Here is a 22,814-nt window from a genome sequence, read left to right as displayed (position 1 = left end):
CACCGCAGGGTTTAGTGGGTAGTCTGGCCGGATATCACTTCTTCATCTCTTCATGTGTTAGTTTTTTTATATACTTTTGTCATAGGAACAACACTAGTATTTGAACTGTTCTTATCTTATTTTATTATTACAAATTCTTATCTATAAAATACATCAATCTTAATATTTGTTTATTTTAAATATCAATGTAATTTAAACAACATTGAGCACACCTGGTTCTCGAAAATATAATGAGATTTTCGAGATTGATTCATAAATCAAACAAACGGAGTAATTTAATTCCTTCAAGAAAGCAACAGGTGTTATTTACTTTGTTACGATAGCAAAATTATCCTAAGATTCTTGAGACTTTCACCGATTTGCAAAATTAATGTCTGAGAAAAAAACAAACTTTACTCTCTTTATTAATAATGCAAAGATAATTCTATCTATAAAATACACCTCGGCATCTGTTTTGAAAATCTCTACAAACTTTTAAACTACTCTACTCTCTCTTAAATGAGCGAGAGCTAATCTGTTGAACTCATACTGAACAGTTCTTATTTAATTTATCCGACGAAAGTTAGACGAGTAACATAATTTTTTATTTAATTTTCGACTATTCCAATTTAATTCATCTAATCAACAGACCACATTGCCGGTTTTCAGAATAAATACATTTTAATTTCTTAAGATAAATTGATGAATGTTTAACTTGAAAGAAAAATTATTATTGGGCCATCTGTTGGAATCCACTGAAAACTTAAGAGTCACCCACAAAGCGTACATCTATCGCTTCGAACCTTTCGTGCCATTTTTTAATTTCGTGTAAGATATTTATAAATATTATAAACAATAAAGACACAATTCCTACAATAATTTTTACTGTCTCGTTTATTTACATTTTATGTTTTCACAATTCACTTCGTAGAACCTTTTGTTAAAAACCGGTAATACTTACAAACATTCACATCTCTAAACATGCGTCACTAAATGTCATCACAAAATTCAAATGTCATATTCCGTACAATATCTGGAATAAATAATTTACAAGAAAATCTAAATTCTATCAAGTTTCCATTTTATTGGTAGGTTCTTTGTTTCAATATGATGTCGGCGGATAATTCGCCGATTAAACCTTCAAAATCGTTCAACGAAATAGAGATAGCTGAGGATTTTGTGAACCAGGTATGTTTTTATTTACCCTCGTTTACCTTTTGTTGAAATAATAACTATTATCTTGCTTTAATTTTAGGATACATTGTTGAAACACGTTGATATATCTATTGTGGAATCGGAGAAACGTGCTAACGGAACGCTTCACGTTCGTGATCATTACACAGTGTATTTAATTGACCTAAAGTAAGTTCATTGTTTAACAAACGATTTACATCCTTATTGTAATACAATTAGCTTTAATTTACGTATACATTTGCGCAGTTTATCTTTTCTTTCCTTAACTGTACATAAGCTAAGAACTCTTTTGAAACTGGTCATAAATAATTTAATAAATAATTTTTACGTTAACTGTACGCCCCCTTTAAGCTTTAATGTCTTAACATTTTATATTTCAGAGTAAATGATCCAGAGTATAAATTGGTACAATCAAAAATTAGCACAATTTGGAGACGATATACAGAATTTGAACAGATACATGATTTTCTACAAGTTACATATCCCTATGTTGTAATACCACCACTGCCAGAAAAACGGGTAAATAAAAAAACTATTAATACTTACATAGATATTTATAATATTACTATATCTTATTTGTTCTTGGTTTATTTTTAACTACACTTTTAACAAGTTTTAGATCCATATATTATGTTAAACTTTAATAAATAAAATTTTCTGCAACAACTAAATTGCTTCCTTTAAGCTACAGTTAACTTCTTGTTAAGTATCTTAGCATCATCATTGTCATCAGTCTTTGTCTGCCCACTGCTGGACATAGGCCTTCTCCCAAAGAATGTGCCTATGCCTTCCGCATCCAACAATATTATTAAATATCTCATGAACTATATTATTTAAAATTTAACAATTTTAGTCTTTTATCCTTACATATTTTATTTCATTTTCAGGTATTATATGCTTGGAGAAAATCCGATACAACCGACCCAGAGTTTGTAGAAAGAAGACGGGCTGGATTGGAAAATTTCCTATTACGAGTGGCGTCCCATCCTCGATTGTGTTTTGATGATCAATTCATTAATTTCCTGCAACAAGAACATGGCTGGAGGGAAACAATAACAGACAGTGGTATGTATTTGTATGTTACTAATATTATAAATGCAAAAGTTTAGATGGATGGATGGAGGTTTGTTAGTTTGTAGCCTAAACTGCTGAATGGGTCTTGACGAAATTTGACACAGATGAAGAGGATAATCTGGTAGAACACATAGGCTACTAACATTATTTTTAATTCCACGCAAACGGAGTTGCGAGCGAAAGCTAGCTAAATTATATTTTATTCCATAGTATTCTAAATTTTTACTGTTTAATTGTAAGTTGTTGCAAATGTTAAATTTATTGAAAGACAAACCTTGATTCCTAATACTGAGCTATTTTTAAATAGTTTTTAGTTATTAGACTTCTTAAATAACACCTTATTTTATTTTTAGGATATCTACTTTTGGCAGAAAACAAGCTTAAGTCACTTTCAGTATCAATAAGGTTGAAAAAACCAGATCCGGAAATTGAAAGTGTCAAAAACTATGGAAAACAATTGGAAACTAACTTGGGAAACTTTTTATATACAAGGTAAGAAGTCTACTATGTAATAATTTAGAATCAAATGTAGATTTGCATTGTAATATGACCAGCAAGATTCTGTATTAAACAACAAACTTTTTCCATACTTTATTTCTTTATTCTGCCATTGAAAGCAAAATTTACAAAAAAAAAGTGTGATTTGGGAAACTAACAAATTACTTCTATTATAAAAATATTGAGTTACTAGCTTTCACCCGCGATTCCGTTCGCAAGAATTAAAAAGAAACAAAAGTGAGTATGCTATGTGTTCTAAACTATCCTCTACATATACCAAATTTCACCGTAATCCATTCAGCTGTTTAGACTACAAACTTAAACGAACATCCATACATCTAAACTTTCACATTTATGTTATTTGTACTATTTCACTTGTAATCTTTATAGGTCTAAAATAATAGAAAAAAATTATGCACTATGCAAACTTCATGCCGACTATGGAAAGCTATTTAGTGAATGGAGTGTAATAGAGAAGGAAATGGGTGATGGCTTGCAGAAGGCGGGACATTATTTTGGTGAGATTTATTATAAATCACTTTTATAAATTATTTTTAAAATACGAATAAAACTTGTCAAATTAATTATTTTAAAATATTACAAAGCTTCTTTTCTATAAGTTTTGTCTCTATAGCTTTTTTTTTGGCGGCTAACAAATTAAACCATAGCCAATCATAAATTTTAAGGCATTAATGACATAATTTGACTTTTGAGACACTTCATATTCCTTTTGTATTATCTTTTAATGCTTATTCTCAGCTCTCTATGTCCCAAATAAGAGACAGAGTCTACCCCAAGTTAGGAACGACTAGGCCATAGTCGACCATGTTCAGGTGCATTCAGGGATTCCGGAAACCTCTTTTGCACTCAAGGCTACCAAGTGCATTTTAGTTGAACTCCACATAAACCCGAATTTTTCCCATATAAGGCATGGTATCTTTCAAAGATTTCCCCCTGATACCAATAAAATGGTTTTCCAATCATCCTGGCATTCTGTGGGTTGATTTCACGTACACCTTTGAATTTCTTCACAAATATGTGTAGGTATTACAATATTTAGCAATTCATAAACCTATATTTTTAAATGTATTGTTTCAGATTCAATAGCGGACAGCATAGATGCAGTGGCAGAGGATGAAGAACAACTCGCAGATCAGTTGAAAGAATATCTATTCTATGCGGGGGCTTTACAACATCTGTGCACAAACCATGAGGCTTTGCAACGGAATCTGGAAATCGCTCATGATACTTTGAATAATAGGTAAGATATATTGTTACACAATAAAAATATTCTATACAAGTTGTTCCCGAGTGGCTTTATCTTGCATGAAAATATGAAAACTGTAAAAAAAATTACTATTGCTGACATCTTACGTAACTAAGTAGTGTATGAATTATATTAGTATAGACTAGCTTTCGCCCGCGACTCTGTCCGCGTGGAATTTACAAAAAAAAACAAAAGTGAGTATTCTATGAGTTCTTCCAGACTATCCTCTATATTTATAGCAAATTTCATCGTAACACGTTCAGCCGTTTAGGCTACAAACTGTAACAAACATCGAACCATCTAAACTTTGGCTTTTATAATATTAGTATGACTAGCTATTCGCGAGCAGCTTCATCCTCATGAAATTATTTTATTGTTTACATTTGTCAAATTATCAATTGCAAATGTCAAAATGACAACCTTGCTTCCTTGATGTTGGCAGCAACTCATGGTCTCTTTCCCACACTAGGCTTTTTATCCAAAATATTTACCCCCTAAGTTTAATAGCGTGGAAATATATAGCCTAAAGCGTGACATAAGTGTAGGGGTTTTCATAAAAAAAAGAATTATTCAAAAACCTGCTGTAATCGCTAACATTTTAGGCAACAAAGAAGTGTGTGTTTACGCTTTATTATAATAGTATAGATAAGCCAAAGGTGTGTAGGGTAGCGGAGCGCAGCCGCGCGGCGGCGGGCAAGGCGGGGCTGATGTCGCGGCTGTTCGGCACCACGGAGCCCGACATCGTGCGCGACCAGAGCACGCGCGCGCTCGACGCCAAGCTGCTCGCCGACCGCCGCGCCATCGACGCCGCGCACGCGCAGCTGCAGTAACACACCTTTTGTATTACTACCTGCTCCCGTGCACATTATAAAAACTCTATTTTATTGTTTACATTTCATAAAACTCAATCGCAAATGTCAAAATTCAAATGCACAAATGACAACAAAAGCCTTTGACATTGGATAACAATTACCGTTACCGCAACCTTGCTTCCTTGATGTAGTCAGCTCATAGTTTGTGTTTATGCCTGTCCATTAAATTCTCTTTTCCTTACCATTCTTTCGTAATGTCCATAATCTAGTCTAGTTAGTGTTTTCAGGAAAACCATTTAAAGAGCACTTTTAATGCGTATTTCTGTGCTGTAGGGAGTTCACAAAGAAAGCGACGGCGGAGATAGAATACTTCCAGAAGCAAAAGGACAGAGACCTGCACGAGTCGCTCGTTAGTTTTATAACGCTACAAGTGAAGGCTGCCAAAAAGGTGAGTATTGTACAATTTTCGCCCAAACATGGCCTATGTTACTCAATGATAACATAGCTTTTAAACGGTGAAAGAATTTTTGAAATTGCCCCAGTAGATTTTGAGTTTTTTTGATACATTCAAAAATCCAAATCTTTTATCTTTATAACATTTGTATATAGAATTTTAATACAGATGTGCGGCGCCAGCCGGTGAAAAAGGGTTAGCTATCCCATTCTTATACTTTGAGAGTCGAAAAATATCAAATAGATATATAAAACTTAAAATAAGTCTATTCTAAAGCTGCCCACCCCACTTCCTAGGTAATACAGTATTATGGATTTTTTTATTTTTACCACTTTGTTATTGTGTTAACATTATTATCTCTTATTAGTAGGTTTCGAGTTATTTCCATATATAAAAAGATACATATATTATTTCTTTGTAATATTAGTATAGGGAAAATTGTAAATTAAGTTTTTTTTTTGTAGAATTTGCAAGCATGGACACAGATAAAGGAATGTATTCAGAATATGCCGGCCTGAGGTGAACAAATCGATTATACCAAATTATTTCATAACATATGTAAGCATGTTACATTTATATGTAAAATTATTATAATTAGGTTATTTCAATTATCAGCAATTTAGGAATTGAACAAAGCATCTGCAAATATTTATATAGTACAGTCATGAAGAAAAAATCAACCTAAAAATAGCTTCAAAAATCGTATTTATTTAAAAATTCTCAAATCTATTTTTTTAATCTCTCTAATTTACTAATTTCTTGATAATAGACAATCTTGAGATGCGGACCAAAACCTTTTTACAATCATTTTTTTAATTCTTTGCCTCTGTACGTTTTAGGTACTATTTAGCTAGTTATAAAATTTGTCTTTTATATTTTAGCACTATGTTTTTATTATGTTTTTGGTGTATATCGACATATCATAATCATATGATCATCGGAGTCACCCCATATTAGGGTAGGTTCCGAGCCCCTCGGTGGGGACGTATAGTGAGCTGGTGATGATGATGATCTCCTTAAAACAAGTTTTGTCAGCATTTAATATGATAAAAGACAAGTAAAAATAAAATATTTTCATCAAATCAATAAGAAACCTTGATATTTTTCCAAACATTTTTTCTATGTATTTTAATAATTCTGGTTAGTCTATTATTTTTATTAACTCTTTAAAAGATTTTCTTAAAAAGATTTAAAATACATAATTTTTGTAATTCATGATAAATATTAAACTAAATTGTCTTATTAATATATTGGATTGTAATATTTATAATTTTAACAGTGTTTTGATAAAATATTCAACTTTGTTAAGATTTGTTTATAATTATTTGATATCGGAAAAAGGCAATAAATGTAGCAATAATGTTTTCAGCTGATACCTTGTAGTTAAACTGGCAATGTATTTATTTAATTTCTATTTTAATTTATTATTTATACTAAATATTTATTTTCAGAAAAATAATGTTTTTAAGACGGTTTATTAAATAATGGGGTTCAAGTTTCTTACTTTGCTTTAAAATTAAACAAACATTAAAAAAAAATTATACTATTTTCTTTGAGTAGCAGTACGAAATCGCTGGCTTTAAATGTACCCAATTAAATTCCATTTCCACTGGCGCGTCCACGACTAGCCGGTTAATGGAAATAGGTACTAAAACTCTTTTTTTCTTTTCTTTATCAAATTATATAAATCTATAAAATGGACAAGATTAATTATTTTCAATTGTCTGATAAGTCAACGTAATTTTAACGATATTGTATCATTTGGTAAATATTGAGAAAAGATTTAGAAGTTGCTTTGGTCAAAATAATTGCGTTTCCACTGACGTTACAACTATAAAAACATCTTTTATTCTAATCGAAGAAAAAGAGATATTTTTATATAATTCTTAAGACAATAGAAACTTTTATTAGCGCAGGTATGCTACTTTTCAAATATCTTGACGGCTCGTGGACAGACACCTCTTTACGCCGCGATACACCTATTTTTGCGTGTACGAGAAATCTTCCAAAGATACCCTACCCTCTGATGGTTAGACATAGTTATGTGATTTTTCCTACTAAACCCATTTCTTTGGTGCCGGGATCGCCAAGGAGCACACCAAAACCACGACCCAATCTTACTTGCTTTCTGCGATTTTTACGTTGTTCCGAGCCGACAATATATTTGAATACTACTGTACCTTTCTAATGTTTTTTAAATGAACCATATTGTCAAAGCATTGTATTTACTAAGCTGTGATTTTGTAAACCAACGCGGTATATACCTTTTGTAATATAAATTGTTGATTTTTTTCTTAGAGTTTTTTATGTTTAGTTATCATTTATGTTTTGTTTTATTAAAGGAATTATTTTGAATAAATCATCAAATTTTAATAATCTTGTTTTTATTGACGCAAAAATTAAAACGTATTTTCCACTTGACGAAAGACGCGATCGTAGTACACGTGAAAATAGGTCTTAATTTGACTATGTAGTTTGATAATGAACGAATTGCTCCTTTCGTGTATAACTTGGGCGCATACATTACCTAAATGCAGTAATTAAAAAGGGCAACATAATTATAGGGCTTTTAACAGAAAACATTTACCTTGACCGACTTAAGTAAAATCTCACGAAAAGGAATACTCGTACAGTTTGACTCTAAATTTAAAAAACACATTATTTTGAATTCCAACAGAATTTTGGTAAAGTTTTGTACCCGCTTATATTAAAAGTTGTAAAAACAATTGACTGTAAATTCTACCATTCAGCCCCAATAATATAGTTTCCACCTTGACTTTGTAGTCTGTGAACTAAACACATGCGTCTAACTCGACCAGTCGCAATGTCTCATAATTGCTACCACTATTGATCGAAAATATGTACAGCTGACGGAATTGTATATATCTGACAGTCTGTATGTATGTACAAAACAATCTTTGACACTTGTAATGTTTTTCTACGTTACGCATATAACTTACGCTGCGTACATTACACTGAAGAAATTACGTTTTTGTACAGAATATCAAGATTCTTTATTTAATTTTTTACCGTATAATATTAGCACAACTGTTCAGGATTGTTTGCTTCACTAAAACAAAGACATAGTAATCTTACTAATATTATAAATACGAAAGTTTAGATGGATGGATGTTTGTTAGAGTTTGTAGCGTAAACGGCTGATCGGATATCGATGAAATTCGGCATATATGTAGAGGATAGTCTGGAAGAATACATAGGCTACTTACTTTTTTAACGCGGACGGATTCGGGCGAAAGCTAGTACATTGTAAAAGAGTAATTACAAGTATCAACTCTACAAGGTTTGTCGCTCACATAAATAATTCTCAAACACGTCATACCAATCGATGGGATAGGTCGCCATTGTTCCGCTTACCGGCATATCATAAAGACGTCAACGAAAAATTACAAAAAAGTCAGTAAAAATGAAGCACCAGCAAGTAAATGTAGACTACTGGTCTATAGGCAAGGCGATGCTAATGTACGGCGCGCTAACAGCACTGTGTTGGCTGATGCTTAGACTTTTCAACACAGTGTTCACATTACCGCGCAGATTGAGGTCGCAGCAGGAAAACATACAGAACACGCTGCAGGAACTCCAGGTAAGTATACTAAAGATTAGGTAATAATAGCGTCAAATACGTAGACCGGATTCCATTTAACTATCTTGTTAATAAACCACGAGAAAAACAAATGAATAATTCATCTGAAAAATATCGTTAAGAAACGTAATTATACTATCATACTAATATTATAAATGCGAAAGTTTAGATGGATGGATGGATGTTTGTTAGAGTTTGTACCCTAAACGGCTAAACCGATTTCTATGAAGTTTGGTATGGATGTAGAGGATAGTCTGTCTGGACGAACACATACTTAGTTTTGTTGATTTTAATTCCACGCGGACGTAGTTGCGGGCGAAAGCTAGTTATACTAATATTATAAATGCGAAAGTTTATACGGATGGATGGATGTTTGTTAGAGTTTGTAGCCTAAACGGCTGAACTGATTTTTATGAAATATGGCAATGTTGTAGAGGACAGTCTGGAAGAACACAGGCTATTTACTTTCTTTTTTTAATTACACGCGGACGGAGTCGCTGGTGGTAGCTAGTATATGAATAAAGAATACAACATTTAATTTTATCTGAAAATTTTAAACGGAAGGAAAATAAACAATTACTATTTGTAACCAAGTTACAAAGTTAGTTTTTCTTATCCCTTAGTATTTCTTATAGTGCAATAAGAGACACCCTTAGATGCTAAATGCGTCAACGAGAAGAAACACTTGTAGTAAATTTATTATGGAACTTATATTAAAAGATTGCTTAAGTTATTATTTAACTTCTCTGTATAAAACAATTATAATTTTAGAAACGGTTCCCTGACCTGAACATAACTGAAGAGGATTTATTAAACGCTGACAAAGAATTGGAGAAACTTCTGAAGGAAGACGAAGAAGAGAAAGCAAAAGAAAGTGTACCCAAAATACAAGAACTGCCCGACGAAGACAAGAAGTCTATATAAAAAATTTAATCTGTTCAAATGCACACACTTATCTAACAAACTAAACTACAATAAAAAATATATGTACTGTTTTGATTATTAAAAAATGTTGAGTAAAACATGAACTACAATCAGTTGTAAACTATTATAAATAAATAAAAGTCGATGTTAAATTATTTCTGGGACAAAACATCGTCGATTTCTTATCTTATTTATTTGAACAATTACTGTTTAGATCACTTATCTCCATCTTGTTTTCTGATTAAACGTTGCTGTAAAATATTTCATTGTGTTTAAACAAGAACATCGTAAAAACCAATTTCATCATATCTGCAAGCAATAAAGCATACGATAAAATGACTAACCATTAACGACTTATTATGAAATCACCAAACATAAGAGATTAAAAGGTCTATCAAGAACATTATTGTGACAGTTTTTTGCACCACGTGATTGAAATCATGGTCGAAAACTTGTATAGCATAAAAACTTAATACTACGTAAATGTAAAGCTTTTTAAGTCATAAAACTGTGCAAAAGATTCAGTCACTTGCTGTTTAAGCAAAATCCATGCTTATTCGTTTAACTTATTCTTAGCTGGCACCAAAATAAAATATACAAGGCTCTTGAGCTGAGAAATGCCGACGTAAAGCTTCTTTGCTGAGATTGTTAAAGCTTTAATAAGTTTATGAGCTTAAAGCTAAAATGCTGCAAATTTGGTTCTATATTTTACTCCGGATAATAAGATTAATAAATTAGATATATTTATTTTTAATTTTGTTTGCTTTCATTTTTTTTGTGTATAAGAACTCTTTTGCAATCATCTAGATATCCTGTAATTTAGAAAATAGTAAACATCATTCATGATGTCTAAACTTACTTTGTTTAGTTTTACGTTAATTCTAGTACAAAAAAAAATGAAGAATTAATTAATTGATGGTTGTTTAAATAAATTTACAACTTAGCAATGGTAGTCAGAACACCACAAATAGTAAGTTTATACAAATATATTACAACATTTAATTCAAATAACATTATTTTCTACTTAACTATGTACAGGTATGTGAGTTTAGAGTAAAATAATATGCTTCGCGTATTTATAACGTTAAAAAAATCAATACCAGTTAAGCAATTAAGGGCAAGTGCTACTCACTCTTTAGTTCACCCACTCGACGGTAGATGGAGTTGAAATATTAAATAGGAAAGAGGACCGGAGGCGTGGTTTAACATCTCCAGCGAGCTTTCACCCCGGCTTTTAATTTTATTGATCGCTCCCATTCACTGTTAACTGTTAGCGTAAATAGTTTCTGTATTTATTTTTATAAAAATATATAAAGAACTGATAAGTGCATCGATATAGATAAGCTTCAAGGTTTTATGTAAACAGAGAACAAAACAATCGGCAATCGAGTAGCGAGTCAGTTGTTGTTCTGCGTCGAGTAACGCCGGCTGTCAGCTGTATTGTGCTCAATTAACTAAACTGTGATGATTTACGAGTATGTAAGTTTTTTAAAGTGAACTCTAGTGAAAAATGACACGATCCTGTTACCGTCCACTTGTCCCACGCTCCTCAAACAACTCGTTGGAGACACGAGAAACAGAGTAAGTGCTTTCTTTATCTTACATTTTTGTACATTAGTACACAAAATATAAACAAGGAATGTTTATTGTTTTCAATCTTATGACAATTTCATAAACTGTAACTTAAATAAATTAATTATAATAATGCTATTATTATAATGTATTACAGTAAATGTTAAAAACAAGATAGAGTTGAAATAATACGTTCAAAAAGATTAAAAAACCTGTTAGAATTAACAATAAAATGATATGTTTTTTAATTAAAAATACGAATAAATATACATAATTTAACTTAACTAAAGTTAAACATAATTAAAATGCAAAATTATTTAAACATATTTAACAAGTAAAGTAAAGTAGTTTTTTAACATTTGAATTGAGGAACTAAGACAGAATGCTGGGATAAAATGTGTTAGTTTGATCTGAGGAAAATACCTACATGTCCGCCCTCGCGACTGCAACAGCAGGGTTGTTGCTCCTAGCAACTGCATACCTGAATAGAAAATTTCTTACTAAAGGTTAACAGAATCACTGTGTACTATTTTTAAATTTGACAATGTTTTCATATTAAATCTAAAGATATTTATATCGTTATCATAAGTAGATCAAGATAATTTGTAACAGAAAGTCTCAAAGGAAACAAGTTATTGAAACAAGATTTTAAAACAAGTACACGGTGATAGTAAACATCTACATTTAAAAAATGGAGATTTCTCTCCGTAGATTACGAACTAACAAAACCTTTTAAAAGTACAAAGGAAGATAACAAAGGTAAATAAAGACCAGATTTATTTATGTATTTGGAAATACAGTAAATATTAGTAATGTGATATTTTTACCCTTAGATCCTTGAAGACAAGATAACCGGTTTATTCTAGTTTCTATAAGTAATTTCTAATTAAATGTTTACCGGTTATACGAGTAATATCGACTTGTTTCCTACAAGTACTAATAGGCTTGGAAAATAGAAAGTGAATTGACATCGCTTGATAATGAAATAAAAAAAAAATTAAAACAAAATAAATAACATTTTCAGCCAGTGACATGTGTAAAGATAATTTCTTATTTCTATTGAATTAAACTAAGACATATAAGCTTTTTACATTATATATGTAATTCGTATTATCATCAACCGCTCACAATACGTCCCCATAGAGAAGTTTGGAGCCTACCCTAAGTTAGGGTGACTAGTCCATAGTCGTAAACGCTGACCAAGTGCTGGTTGGTTGACTTCACACTTGAAATCAACAACAGTGCAGGTTGCATTACGATGTTTTTCTTCTTTAGTGTAGCAAATTAAAATAAATATATCTAATTGTATTTTATTAAGATACAGACAAGTTACCATATTTATAGATGTGGATATCATACCAAAGAGTATTTTAAAAGTTCTATCACAGAGTAAATATCTCACAGATTATCTTCTCTGCTTCAATATAAGCAACGATAGTGTTTATGTATGACAGATGTATGTATTATTTACAAATACATATAAAGATACCTTTTAAATGTATAAAATCCCTTAATCTGTACGCGACTGTATTATGCATTCTGTATCCATGATTGAGTAACGTATTGAATACGTAAATCATTCAATTCCAGTTGTATAACCTGTTTAGAATATTTATTTATACATAAATTGAATTTTACATTCCGTTTCGAAGAAATTTGAAAATTAAATTAGAAGACACTTTTTAAATAAGACATCTGTAAATCCATAACAACTACAGATGCGTTGCTGGTCTTTGAAAAAACAGTCTTACTGGCATGCTGTGTTAAGGGGGTTCGTTCCCGGCACGCAATTATGTATAGAGTTTGTTTCAAAACTTTGATGTTAATTCAGAACGGGATACAAAAAATATTACATGCGCTACGCAGCTTTCGCTAGTATAAATACAGTCATTATTTTATAAATGTGAGTACTGCAGAGTAATATAACTAGTGCATTAAATTAATGTCGAGGATACATTAATGGATTGCAGTTACCTCTACGTTGTATTGAGAATAGGGTCATATCAATTATACAGGTATGAAACATCCATTTATATTATGTACTACTATGTATATTTTAACAGGTTATCAAATAAAAATCTCTGGTCTCTCTGGTATTATGGACGTCGATAAGCGTCTATGGTTCCCGCGGTTCCCGCCGCACTCTTGCCACCAGTTCCTAACCCTTAATGAGGAGTTCTTTTTAGAAAAACATGTTATATGTTACCAACACACTAAAATCAAAATCTCACGTATTCCTCTTTAAACTAGTTCAGTAGTTTATCTTAATTTTGAAAGAAAGTGATGTAACGAATTATCGAAATCAATGTCTCAAATATTTCAAAACCAATGTATTTGTACATTTAAATAAACAATACATGAAGAACAAAGGAAATTGACGCAAGCGACGATAAACGTGTGTAAATAAAAATATAAATTACGTTTCATTTGTTAATCAAACGTACAATTAACGTATATTGCCGCCAAAACTGTACAAAGTGATATCATCATCATCATCACCATCATCAACAACAACAACATCAACAGCCTTTATCTGCCCACTGTTGGACATAGCCCTTCCCCAATACCAACTGCTATACTACGTATAAAATATAGTCCTTTAATCCCACTTCAGACGTCTGAAGACCTACCTAGATCAAAGTTAAGTGCTTGTATAATCCGATTAATCAACATTGGCTACCTCTATATAAGACTATATGTTACTTCTTACTACTCGTAATGTTACAAATGCGAAAGTTTGGATGGATGGATGTTTGTTAGAGTTTGTACCCTAAACGGCTGGACGGATCTTGATGAAATTTCGCATATAGATGTAGAGGATAGTCGGGAAGAACACATAGGTTACTCACTTTTGGTTTTTTTAATTCCACGCGGACGGAGTCGCGGGCGAAAGCTAGTATTTTATTCATCTACACTAGCCTATACTAATATTATAAAGAGGAAAGATTTGTATTTTTGTATGTATTGAACTCAAAAAATACTGAGCTGTTTTCAAAAATTCTTTTACCGTTAAAAGCTACGTTAAGATTAAGTTATATAGGCTATATTCTTTATTATGTTTTAATACACGCGGACAAAGTCGTGAGCACCATCTAGTTTATATATAAACTACCAAAATATGCTTGGTCTATAGTAAGTATTATTTGCCAATTATACCTACAGATACACATGTTTTAACCGACTTCCCAAAACAAGGAGGTTATCAATTCGTCTGTATTTTTATGAAAAAATGTTTTTTATAGCTGACTTATTAGCATAGCAATTTTAAACATAGCTTAGTTACTCTTTGATCAATATTCTTGAGAATAAGGAAAGTGTAACAATAAACTTCATAGAATATGACACACACCGACACAACAGGACAATGGTATCATATCTAGACAAGATAAAGTTGGGTTAATATTGATAAAACAAAAATGTTATCTTGTTTACTTTCTGAAATTGCTTTCCCGATCAATGCAAAGTCCAACAATCTACTATTATCTAAAGATTATTTAATAGTGGCAATTTATTAATATATTTTATTCATTAAGTATGTAGTCCTACTTCTTATTGATATTAAATGGTCTTTATATTCTTTGCCATCCCTTTTTTAAAGAGAAAGAAAGGGAATAGGTATAGAAAAGTTTTATAACCTTAAAAAAAAATAATTTCATAAGTTAATGTCGCGGTCGCTTATTAATTACTATTATTAAAAATTGTGCTAAATCATCACGAATAGCGTTATAAAAGGTAAAATTCTGATAATTTAATAAAAGATATATCGCTGAACCAAGATTAGAAAGTGTTTCTAGGTTATAAGCAGCGGTGTAACAATCTTACTAATATTATAAATGCGAATGCTTAGATAGATGGAAAGTTAGAGTTTGTAACCTAAACATAAAGCGAAATTGATAATGGCATAGATGTACAGGATAGTCTGGAAGAACAAATAGGCTATTTACTATTTTTTTTAATTTCACGCCAACGGAGTTATGGGCCATAGCTAGTTATATTCTAAATTTGTGCTGGCTGCTTAAAGCCATTAAAATTATCGCACATTGATGACAAGCGTTTAAAAAAAATAAATGTAACGTTTCATTATCGCGTTTGCTGTAATCGTGATTAATCCATCACGTGCAGTTTTTAAGGCAAGCGAACATAACCTTATCTGTGAATCATAAAACGTATGTTTGAATAAATTAGAAAACGTAGTAATTAATTGCAATTCAAGTTCAGTTATTTCATTTAACCTAGAAAGGGTATTTACATTAGCAGATGTTTTTTATACTATTATAATAAAGCGTAAACACACACTTCTTTGTTGCCTAAGATGTCAGCAATTACACCATATTTTTGAATAATTCTTTTTTTAATAAAAAAAAGCCCTATACTTATTTCACGCTTTAGGCTTTATATTTTCACGCTATTAAACTTAGTTGGTAAATAAATTGGATAAAAATCCTAACGTGGGAAAAAGACCATAACTTGCTGCCAACATCAAGGAAACAAGATTACCGTGGATTGTCATTATGTCATGTCATTTTGACATTTGCAATGGGGATGTTTCCTAATGTTACAAATCCAAATAAAGTTATGTTTAATATTTTAAAGACAGCATTTTATAACCTATAATAACATTTAGAGACCTTGAATGTTTGTCTCAAATTAAATATAAATTAAAAACGCTGCAATATTTTTTACCCTCCATTACTCGATCTCAAACACCAATGACGTCACTTTCTTGCATATAACATGGCAGTGTGACCAACTTCAGTGAATGTCAGTGCATTTTGTAGTTATATTTTTTTCTAAATGATTGTAATAATTGAGTTTGCCTGTTTTATATTATGAGGACTCCATTATTGAGTGTTTTTATAATTACGACATAAGTTATGAGCAAAACATTTTATGAATATTACAAAAGAAAAATATATCAAAATTCATAAGAGTAGCTTATAGTACAATTTAATTTATACCTGGTCACACTGGTGTAGGACGCAGTCACTGTTTACACACAAACATAATCTTCCACGAGAAGCAACAAGTGTAATTAATACGTTAAAAGTATCACCTTCTGTTCATTTTGGTTTTTTCGTTTTTATCTCCATTACTAAAAACAACTTTAGACAACAAAGATTTACGAGTATTATCAATCAATGGTTCTTTCAAATTGACAGTGACAGGCCGTGACGCGAGGTTCGTATGCAAAGAAGTGACGTCATGGGACGTTTTGGGGGGAAATGAAAGAGTTGTTTTTATTTACGTGTTTTTTTATTGAAATAATGAGTATTATATTTTATACTATTTTTTTTCGTGTTCATACATGGTTTATCTACAAAATAAAGGCTATTCCAAAAATTAGGAAACATCCCCACAATAAAATAAATTTTTCATAATTTTATGCGGATGAAGTCGCACGGGAACAGCTAGTAATGAATAAAAGTGAATAGTTATTAGGTTGTTGTCTTGAAAACTGCACGTAACCTTTGTGCAGAGGTCGCGGGGTCAGGGGCACTGCGGGCTACTCGCTCGTAGCCGCATCTTGAGCTATATCATGACTAAAATAGAACAGTTTCCGTGTCTATAAATAGAAACGAGTACAAATAGTAACAAAATATATTTTTACTTATTAATAAAACCCAGTACTTTTTGACTATATTAAATTCGACTATCATACTTCGTACTTATCTGACTGATGTTATAAATGTTTAAATTTGGATGGATGGATGTTATCACGTAACTTATTAATATACGAGTATATGCTTAGACTACTTATTAAGTTTCTTCAATTGCAGACGGAATCGGACGTAAGAGTTAGTATGAATTTTATACTAGCTTTCGCCCGCGACTCCGTCCGCGTGCAATTAAAAAAAAGAAAAAATGAGTAACCTATGTGTTCTTCCAAGCTATGCTCTACATATATGGCACATTTAATAAAAATCCGTTAAACCGTTTACAAACTAACAAACATCTATCCATCCACCTAAACTATCGCATTTATAATATTAGTAAGTTTTATTAAATATTTACGCATGTAAATATTACAAACATGCTGTTACTCGCGACTTTACCCGCGTGATTTTTAGAAATATAAGAAGATTACCTTTCTAACGGTGTAAGAATTTTTAAAATCGACCCAGTATTTGAGTTATTTCAATCAATACAAATCTTTCCTCTTTATAACATTAGATTATGTAAATATGTAAGCAGTCCTCATAGAAGCTACTGGAATGCGTTACTGGCACTATGTTAGCCCGTGCATTTTATTATCAACAAATATTATTATTTAACAAGAACGTGCTGATTGTTTAACATTGCGGTGACATTGTAAATAAATTAATGTCATATCGCTACCATGATAATGAGCCACTAGATAATTGTGTACAATTTCTAACGTGTTTTAATTTAATTAAAACTGTTGTATACCGCTTTGTTAATTAGTTACACATAGTTACGGCGGTAATGAAAAGGAGTGGGGTAATTATATGGTATATTTTGGTGGGATTTTGTGCCTCTTCAACATTCATATCATATATCTGGTAACCAAGTTGTAACCCTATTTTTAACCGACTTCCCAAAAGAAGGAGGTACTCAATTCGTCTGTATGTTTTTTTATTGTCTGGCTGATGTCGTAAGTCGTAACGGTGTTTCATGATAAAAGAGGCATTTATTTATCTAAAATATAAACCAACTAAAGATATTGAATAATAACCACATCGTTTCGATTAAAATAATCAACTTAAAAGTAGACCGTAAATTAAACTTTGCTATTTAAAAAGTGGCAGGCGCTAATAAATGTAAATAGTTATTCTAAGTTACTTATCTGTGAAGTAAGGTATTTTTCATGCATATAAGGCTTTGTGGCGGAATATTTTAAATAATTCTTTCTTTAATAAAAAGCTCTACACTTACTTCACGCTATAGGTTATATATTTTCACGCCAATTAACTTAAGGGGTAAATAAATTGGATAAAAACCCTAATGTGGGAAAAGGACCATAAGCTACAAGCTGCCAACATCAAGGAAGTAAGATTGCCATGGTATGTCATCATGTCATGTCATTTGGACAATTTCAATTGATAATTTGACACATGTAAATAATAAAATAAAATTTTCATAAATTCATGCGGATGAAGTCGCGCGGGAACAGCTTGTATTTAATAACATAGATGTTTGATAGTTTTATTGCCGATTTTTTGATAAGGTAACGTTTATTATCTGAGTTTTCGCACATTGAAAAATTCGGGTCATATTCTATCTAATCAAATTGTCAGAATACTTGATATTTGCTAAAATGTATCATAATTTTGCCAACGCATACTTAGGAAATAATACAGGGAAAGTTTAAAATATTATTAAAGTAATCAGTTGAACTTTAACTTTACACATAAGAGAATAAAAATAAACATACATATTACTGATTTTACAAGTTTCTTTAAATTGAAGCAATTACTTTAAAAACATGTAAAGATAATCCAAACTGTTCAACAAATCAAGTCATCTTGGAGAAGAGCTATAAATGTCTTGAATAAATTACTCACAAGAAATGTAATGAAACATGACATACAAAAACAAACGATACGAGAAACACATGTTTACTCTCTTTGATGTAATTTCCATATAAAAAGAAAGAGAAACAATCACTAAGTACAAATTTGTTTATAGACTGTTAAGTTATCTGACCCGGTATGTATAAGAGCGTGCCCACACCTGAAACTAAACTATCGCAAAATTGTTTAGTCGCTCTTTGATTCCTGTGAGCTTATCCATTGTGACTTACCGTACAACTAAACAGATGAATTGGCTGCAAAACAGTCGACAATCGCACAACAGTTCTGCGATAGTTTAGTCAAAGATGTGCGAGCGCTCGTGAAATGAAATTATAACAGCTCCCTATCGACCTCATTTTGTCATTTTAATGTCTATATTCGTTTTATATATTTTCTGACTTATACCAATCGATCTGTGCTTACCTTGTTTCACTATAATATAAGGTGGCAAACGAGCAAGCGGCCACCTGAATCCGCCAAAATGGCGAGGGACCGCTGCCCATAGACATCCGCAATTGCAGATGCGTTGCCTACCCTTATCCTATAGAGGAGGAGATGCACATAAAGAGGATATTTCCCATTCCTATGTATCACCTCCTCCGTCAAATCCACTTCCCCTTCCCAACCTCTCCTTATAAGAAGAGGGTGCTAAAGAGAAAATGACTTAAATTAGGCCTCCTCCTCCTATAATACTAGTATAAACTCTATAAAACTATTTAATTGTTTAACATAGCCTGATAAGCATTTAGTGACACAACTGAACGAAAACATGGCAACTATTTATACTTTGTGTCATATCAAAACGTTTTGCTAGTGGTAAATTAAATTGTAACATATCAATAAACAACAAGCAACGTTATACAACTTGTACGACTTGCGAATTGACGCAGATATGAATGGAAGTAGCACAAAGGTTATCTCAGGGCAACCAGGAATGATAGTCACTACTAAGAAGTAATTTAAATGACAACTAAATTACGATAACCTCTCTATTTATACAACAAACATTTAACAGCACTCAGAGTCGTAAATTGCCTACTAAGAGGACTCTTGGTGTAAACACTAAAAGAAATTTAATTACTAAATCAATAGTTTTGTCAGAGAAATTAAATTGGAAATGAAAACCTTTTACACTTTGATCTCGTAAATGAAGGTATTATAGGTTATTTTTTATGTAAACGCTGAAAAGAATATAACAGGGCAATTTATTTATATTTGCAATACATATGCTTCTATAAGAGGATTACGAAGTTCCGAAGATCATTTATAAATGGTCAGAAAACAATTATTTATCTGTATAAATTGGAAACAAATTACCAATAATCCCATTCGAAATAAATTCCACGCGACAGGCACATTGTGAGTAAAATTTTATTTATTTTTACGTTTTGTTTTATATTACAGGTCGCAGTAGTATCTTATTTATTTAATCTATCCATTATTATACTTCATCTAATAATAAGTAATTAAAGATACTTTAGTATCGATCTTAAAGATCAGTGATTGAATTTTGCCGTTACTGCAATATTATTAACGTATTGTTTAGAAAATTATCCACTGAGTGCTGGAGCAAGTGTTATGAACTCAATAAATAAGTCAGTCACTTGTATCGGGTTAAAGATAACTGTATCAAGACTTATCAATAATGTATAATCGACATTATACTACTAGCTTTCGCCCGCGACTCCGTAGTTAAGTGGATGTGTTCTTCCCGACTATCCTCTACTTTTATGTCAAATTTTATGGTGATCCGTTCAGCACTTTAGCTACAAACTCTAACAAACATCCATCCATCTAAACTTTCGCATTAATAATATGAGAGAGACCTTCTCAGACCTCTACAGACCGTGAGGTTCATGATTAATGTAGTAAAGAATTAAATTCGCTTACTGATTTTTATTGTCTAGCAAACTGTCACTATAAATTTTCGCTCTTATTGCATCGAGGACTTCAAGTACGTACAAAAAATGTAGAAAAATAAACGTCCTCAACTGGACTTTAAGCATTGTAGAATTATTTTTTACAATAAATTAATTATTACTAGACCTAGAAATGATAGAAATCTAACGATATTAAGAGCCAAGTAATGTTGCCTTACTGCATAGCAACAGAAACTCCTATGTGTGTAAAAAGTGTTTTCCACACAGGCAACATTGTTTACTACTTAAGGCAGATTGTAAGCCAATAACAAGTAAACAGAAAGGCGCTCTCTATATTTTGTTACACTGTACGTAAAAAATGTTATAAACTGCACAGTCTTTTGTAAAATTCTCATCAAATTTAAATGTTGATTTTAAATTAAGAAGATATAACCTGTAAAGTAACTGTTAAGAATAATAGAGAAATAGGGACAAAATAAATCTCACCTCGAGGACATGAACACTATATTTTCACTTGGCAGAATGACAGTTAGAATGAACAAATGTAGATTAAAAAACAAAAACTTAATTATACCATAGATTATAAATTTACTCAATTACAACAGTAACATTTATTAATTTGTTTTTTATTCCAATAGAATTTTTTAATTAAAAAATGTCTTTCAATAAACTAAAAGTTTAAGCGCAGTTGCAAGGCCGGGGGCGACGCTGTCTAAATGAAAACTGAGCTCTTCCGTACTTTCTAAAGTTTTTCACTTTGTTACAAAAGTCGTAGCCTTGAGAGAAAAATTGTGAAGTCTGAGGCTATTTTAAAAGACGCCAAGGGATGTAAGCTATGCGCTCTTTGTTTGCTTTTAGTCACATTTAGTTTTAATATTTTATTACAGAAGTCATACAATAACAAATAATATATTTCTTGTTGAAGATTAGGAATATAAGACACGCATTGTACCATAACTGACTGAGAAACTGCCGAATACTGAAACGAACAGCGTCTTAAATAATAAGGTCACGCTTAAACTCATGATTCCTTGCGGATTTTGACGTCTTTTATATTGTAAGCGGCGCTTACGAAGCTAGGTGTTTAAAATTCGTTTCAATACTTGGCCAAAAAGTCTAGAATCAAGGTCTAATATTTCAGTATCTACAATAAAAATAGCAGATTAACATTGATCAAACGATTTACTAAGAATTTGTATAATGTTTTAAATGTTTCTAATGACTGGTTAAAACAGCAAAAACAATTTCTTAACTCGTAGTTAATTTTCCTTAGAAAGTTAACAATTCTAAGGAAATATCACTGAGAGATTTCTATTTATGGCACTAACAGATGTATTCCAGATAATCTAATACAAGCCTACGAATTGGAGGATTGATTTAGTTTCCAGAATATCCGCTAGAGGGTATTAATAAAACATTAGTCAGTTCGGTCACCGCTTTCAGAGAAGTTTCGATTAAACGACCCAGTTTTAAAAGGAATGTTTTCTTTATTCCAGATGTTTTTCGAGTTTCAACGACCTGCAACCAGCGGAAGTCAACCATCAAGAGCCACCAAAGTCTTATAGGTATGTGGTTTTGAACAATTTTTTTTATGAAATATGAGCTGTTATCCAAAAGCAATCTCACTAATATTATAAATGCGAAAGTTTAGATGAATGGATAGATGGATGGATGGATAGATGGATGGATGGATGTTTGTTAGAGTTTGTAGCCTAAACGGCTAAACGGATCTCGATGAAATTTGGTGTAGATGTACAGGATAGTCTGGAAGCACACATAGGCTACTTACTCACTTTCAGTTTTTTTAAATCCACGTGGACGGAGTCGCGGGCGAAAGCTAGTATAATATAAATGATTAAAAAACTAAGACTGATTTACAAGGTAACGGTTTTAAGATAAACAATTTAATTATACCAGTCTCCATCTTTTCTTGATTTTTCATTGTTTATTTAATTTTATCTACGAATACGTGAGTTAATTAATAAAACAACACGATAACGCGGTTTTTTTACTTTAATTTTTCTCCA

General features: G+C 31.6%; 2 protein-coding genes and 1 long non-coding RNA gene across 3 annotated transcripts in view; all 3 read left to right on the top strand.

The window, feature by feature from the left end:
• The first annotated feature begins 979 nt into the window (after window positions 1-979).
• LOC106103528 (sorting nexin-4-like) lies at window positions 980-6,436 on the top strand. Its single transcript, XM_013283307.1, has 10 exons — window positions 980-1,167; window positions 1,235-1,341; window positions 1,554-1,692; window positions 2,061-2,238; window positions 2,601-2,739; window positions 3,136-3,263; window positions 3,844-4,006; window positions 4,677-4,838; window positions 5,158-5,272; window positions 5,743-6,436. Exons 1-10 carry the CDS (start codon window positions 1,087-1,089, stop codon window positions 5,794-5,796), a joined length of 1,266 nt encoding a protein of 421 aa, XP_013138761.1. The 5' UTR covers window positions 980-1,086; the 3' UTR covers window positions 5,797-6,436.
• A 2,266-nt stretch (window positions 6,437-8,702) lies between these two features.
• On the top strand, window positions 8,703-9,803 carry LOC106103606. Its single transcript, XM_013283388.1, has 2 exons — window positions 8,703-8,879; window positions 9,651-9,803. Exons 1-2 carry the CDS (start codon window positions 8,703-8,705, stop codon window positions 9,801-9,803), a joined length of 330 nt encoding a protein of 109 aa, XP_013138842.1.
• A 1,177-nt stretch (window positions 9,804-10,980) lies between these two features.
• LOC106103731 overlaps window positions 10,981-22,814 on the top strand; it is a 51,644-nt gene continuing 39,810 nt past the window's right edge. The window contains exons 1-2 of the long non-coding RNA XR_001225633.1: window positions 10,981-11,384; window positions 22,284-22,352. This is a non-coding gene — a long non-coding RNA (uncharacterized LOC106103731). The remainder of the gene's footprint in view (window positions 11,385-22,283; window positions 22,353-22,814) is intronic.

The sequence above is a fragment of the Papilio polytes genome, unplaced genomic scaffold, assembly GCF_000836215.1.
Source record: "Papilio polytes unplaced genomic scaffold, Ppol_1.0 DF823731.1, whole genome shotgun sequence".
Taxonomy (NCBI): Eukaryota; Metazoa; Arthropoda; class Insecta; order Lepidoptera; family Papilionidae; genus Papilio; species Papilio polytes.
This window is presented reverse-complemented; position numbering and strand designations above follow the sequence as displayed.

Coding starts and splice junctions, on each gene's coding strand:
- LOC106103606 (XM_013283388.1), top strand. CDS start 8,703: ATGAAGCACCAGCAAGTAAATGTAGACTACTGGTCTATAGGCAAGGCG. Junction 8,880..9,650: donor ACACGCTGCAGGAACTCCAG/GTAAGTATACTA, acceptor TTATAATTTTAG/AAACGGTTCCCTGACCTGAA.
- LOC106103528 (XM_013283307.1), top strand. CDS start 1,087: ATGATGTCGGCGGATAATTCGCCGATTAAACCTTCAAAATCGTTCAAC. Junction 2,239..2,600: donor GGAAACAATAACAGACAGTG/GTATGTATTTGT, acceptor TTTTATTTTTAG/GATATCTACTTTTGGCAGAA. Junction 5,273..5,742: donor AAGTGAAGGCTGCCAAAAAG/GTGAGTATTGTA, acceptor TTTTTTTTGTAG/AATTTGCAAGCATGGACACA.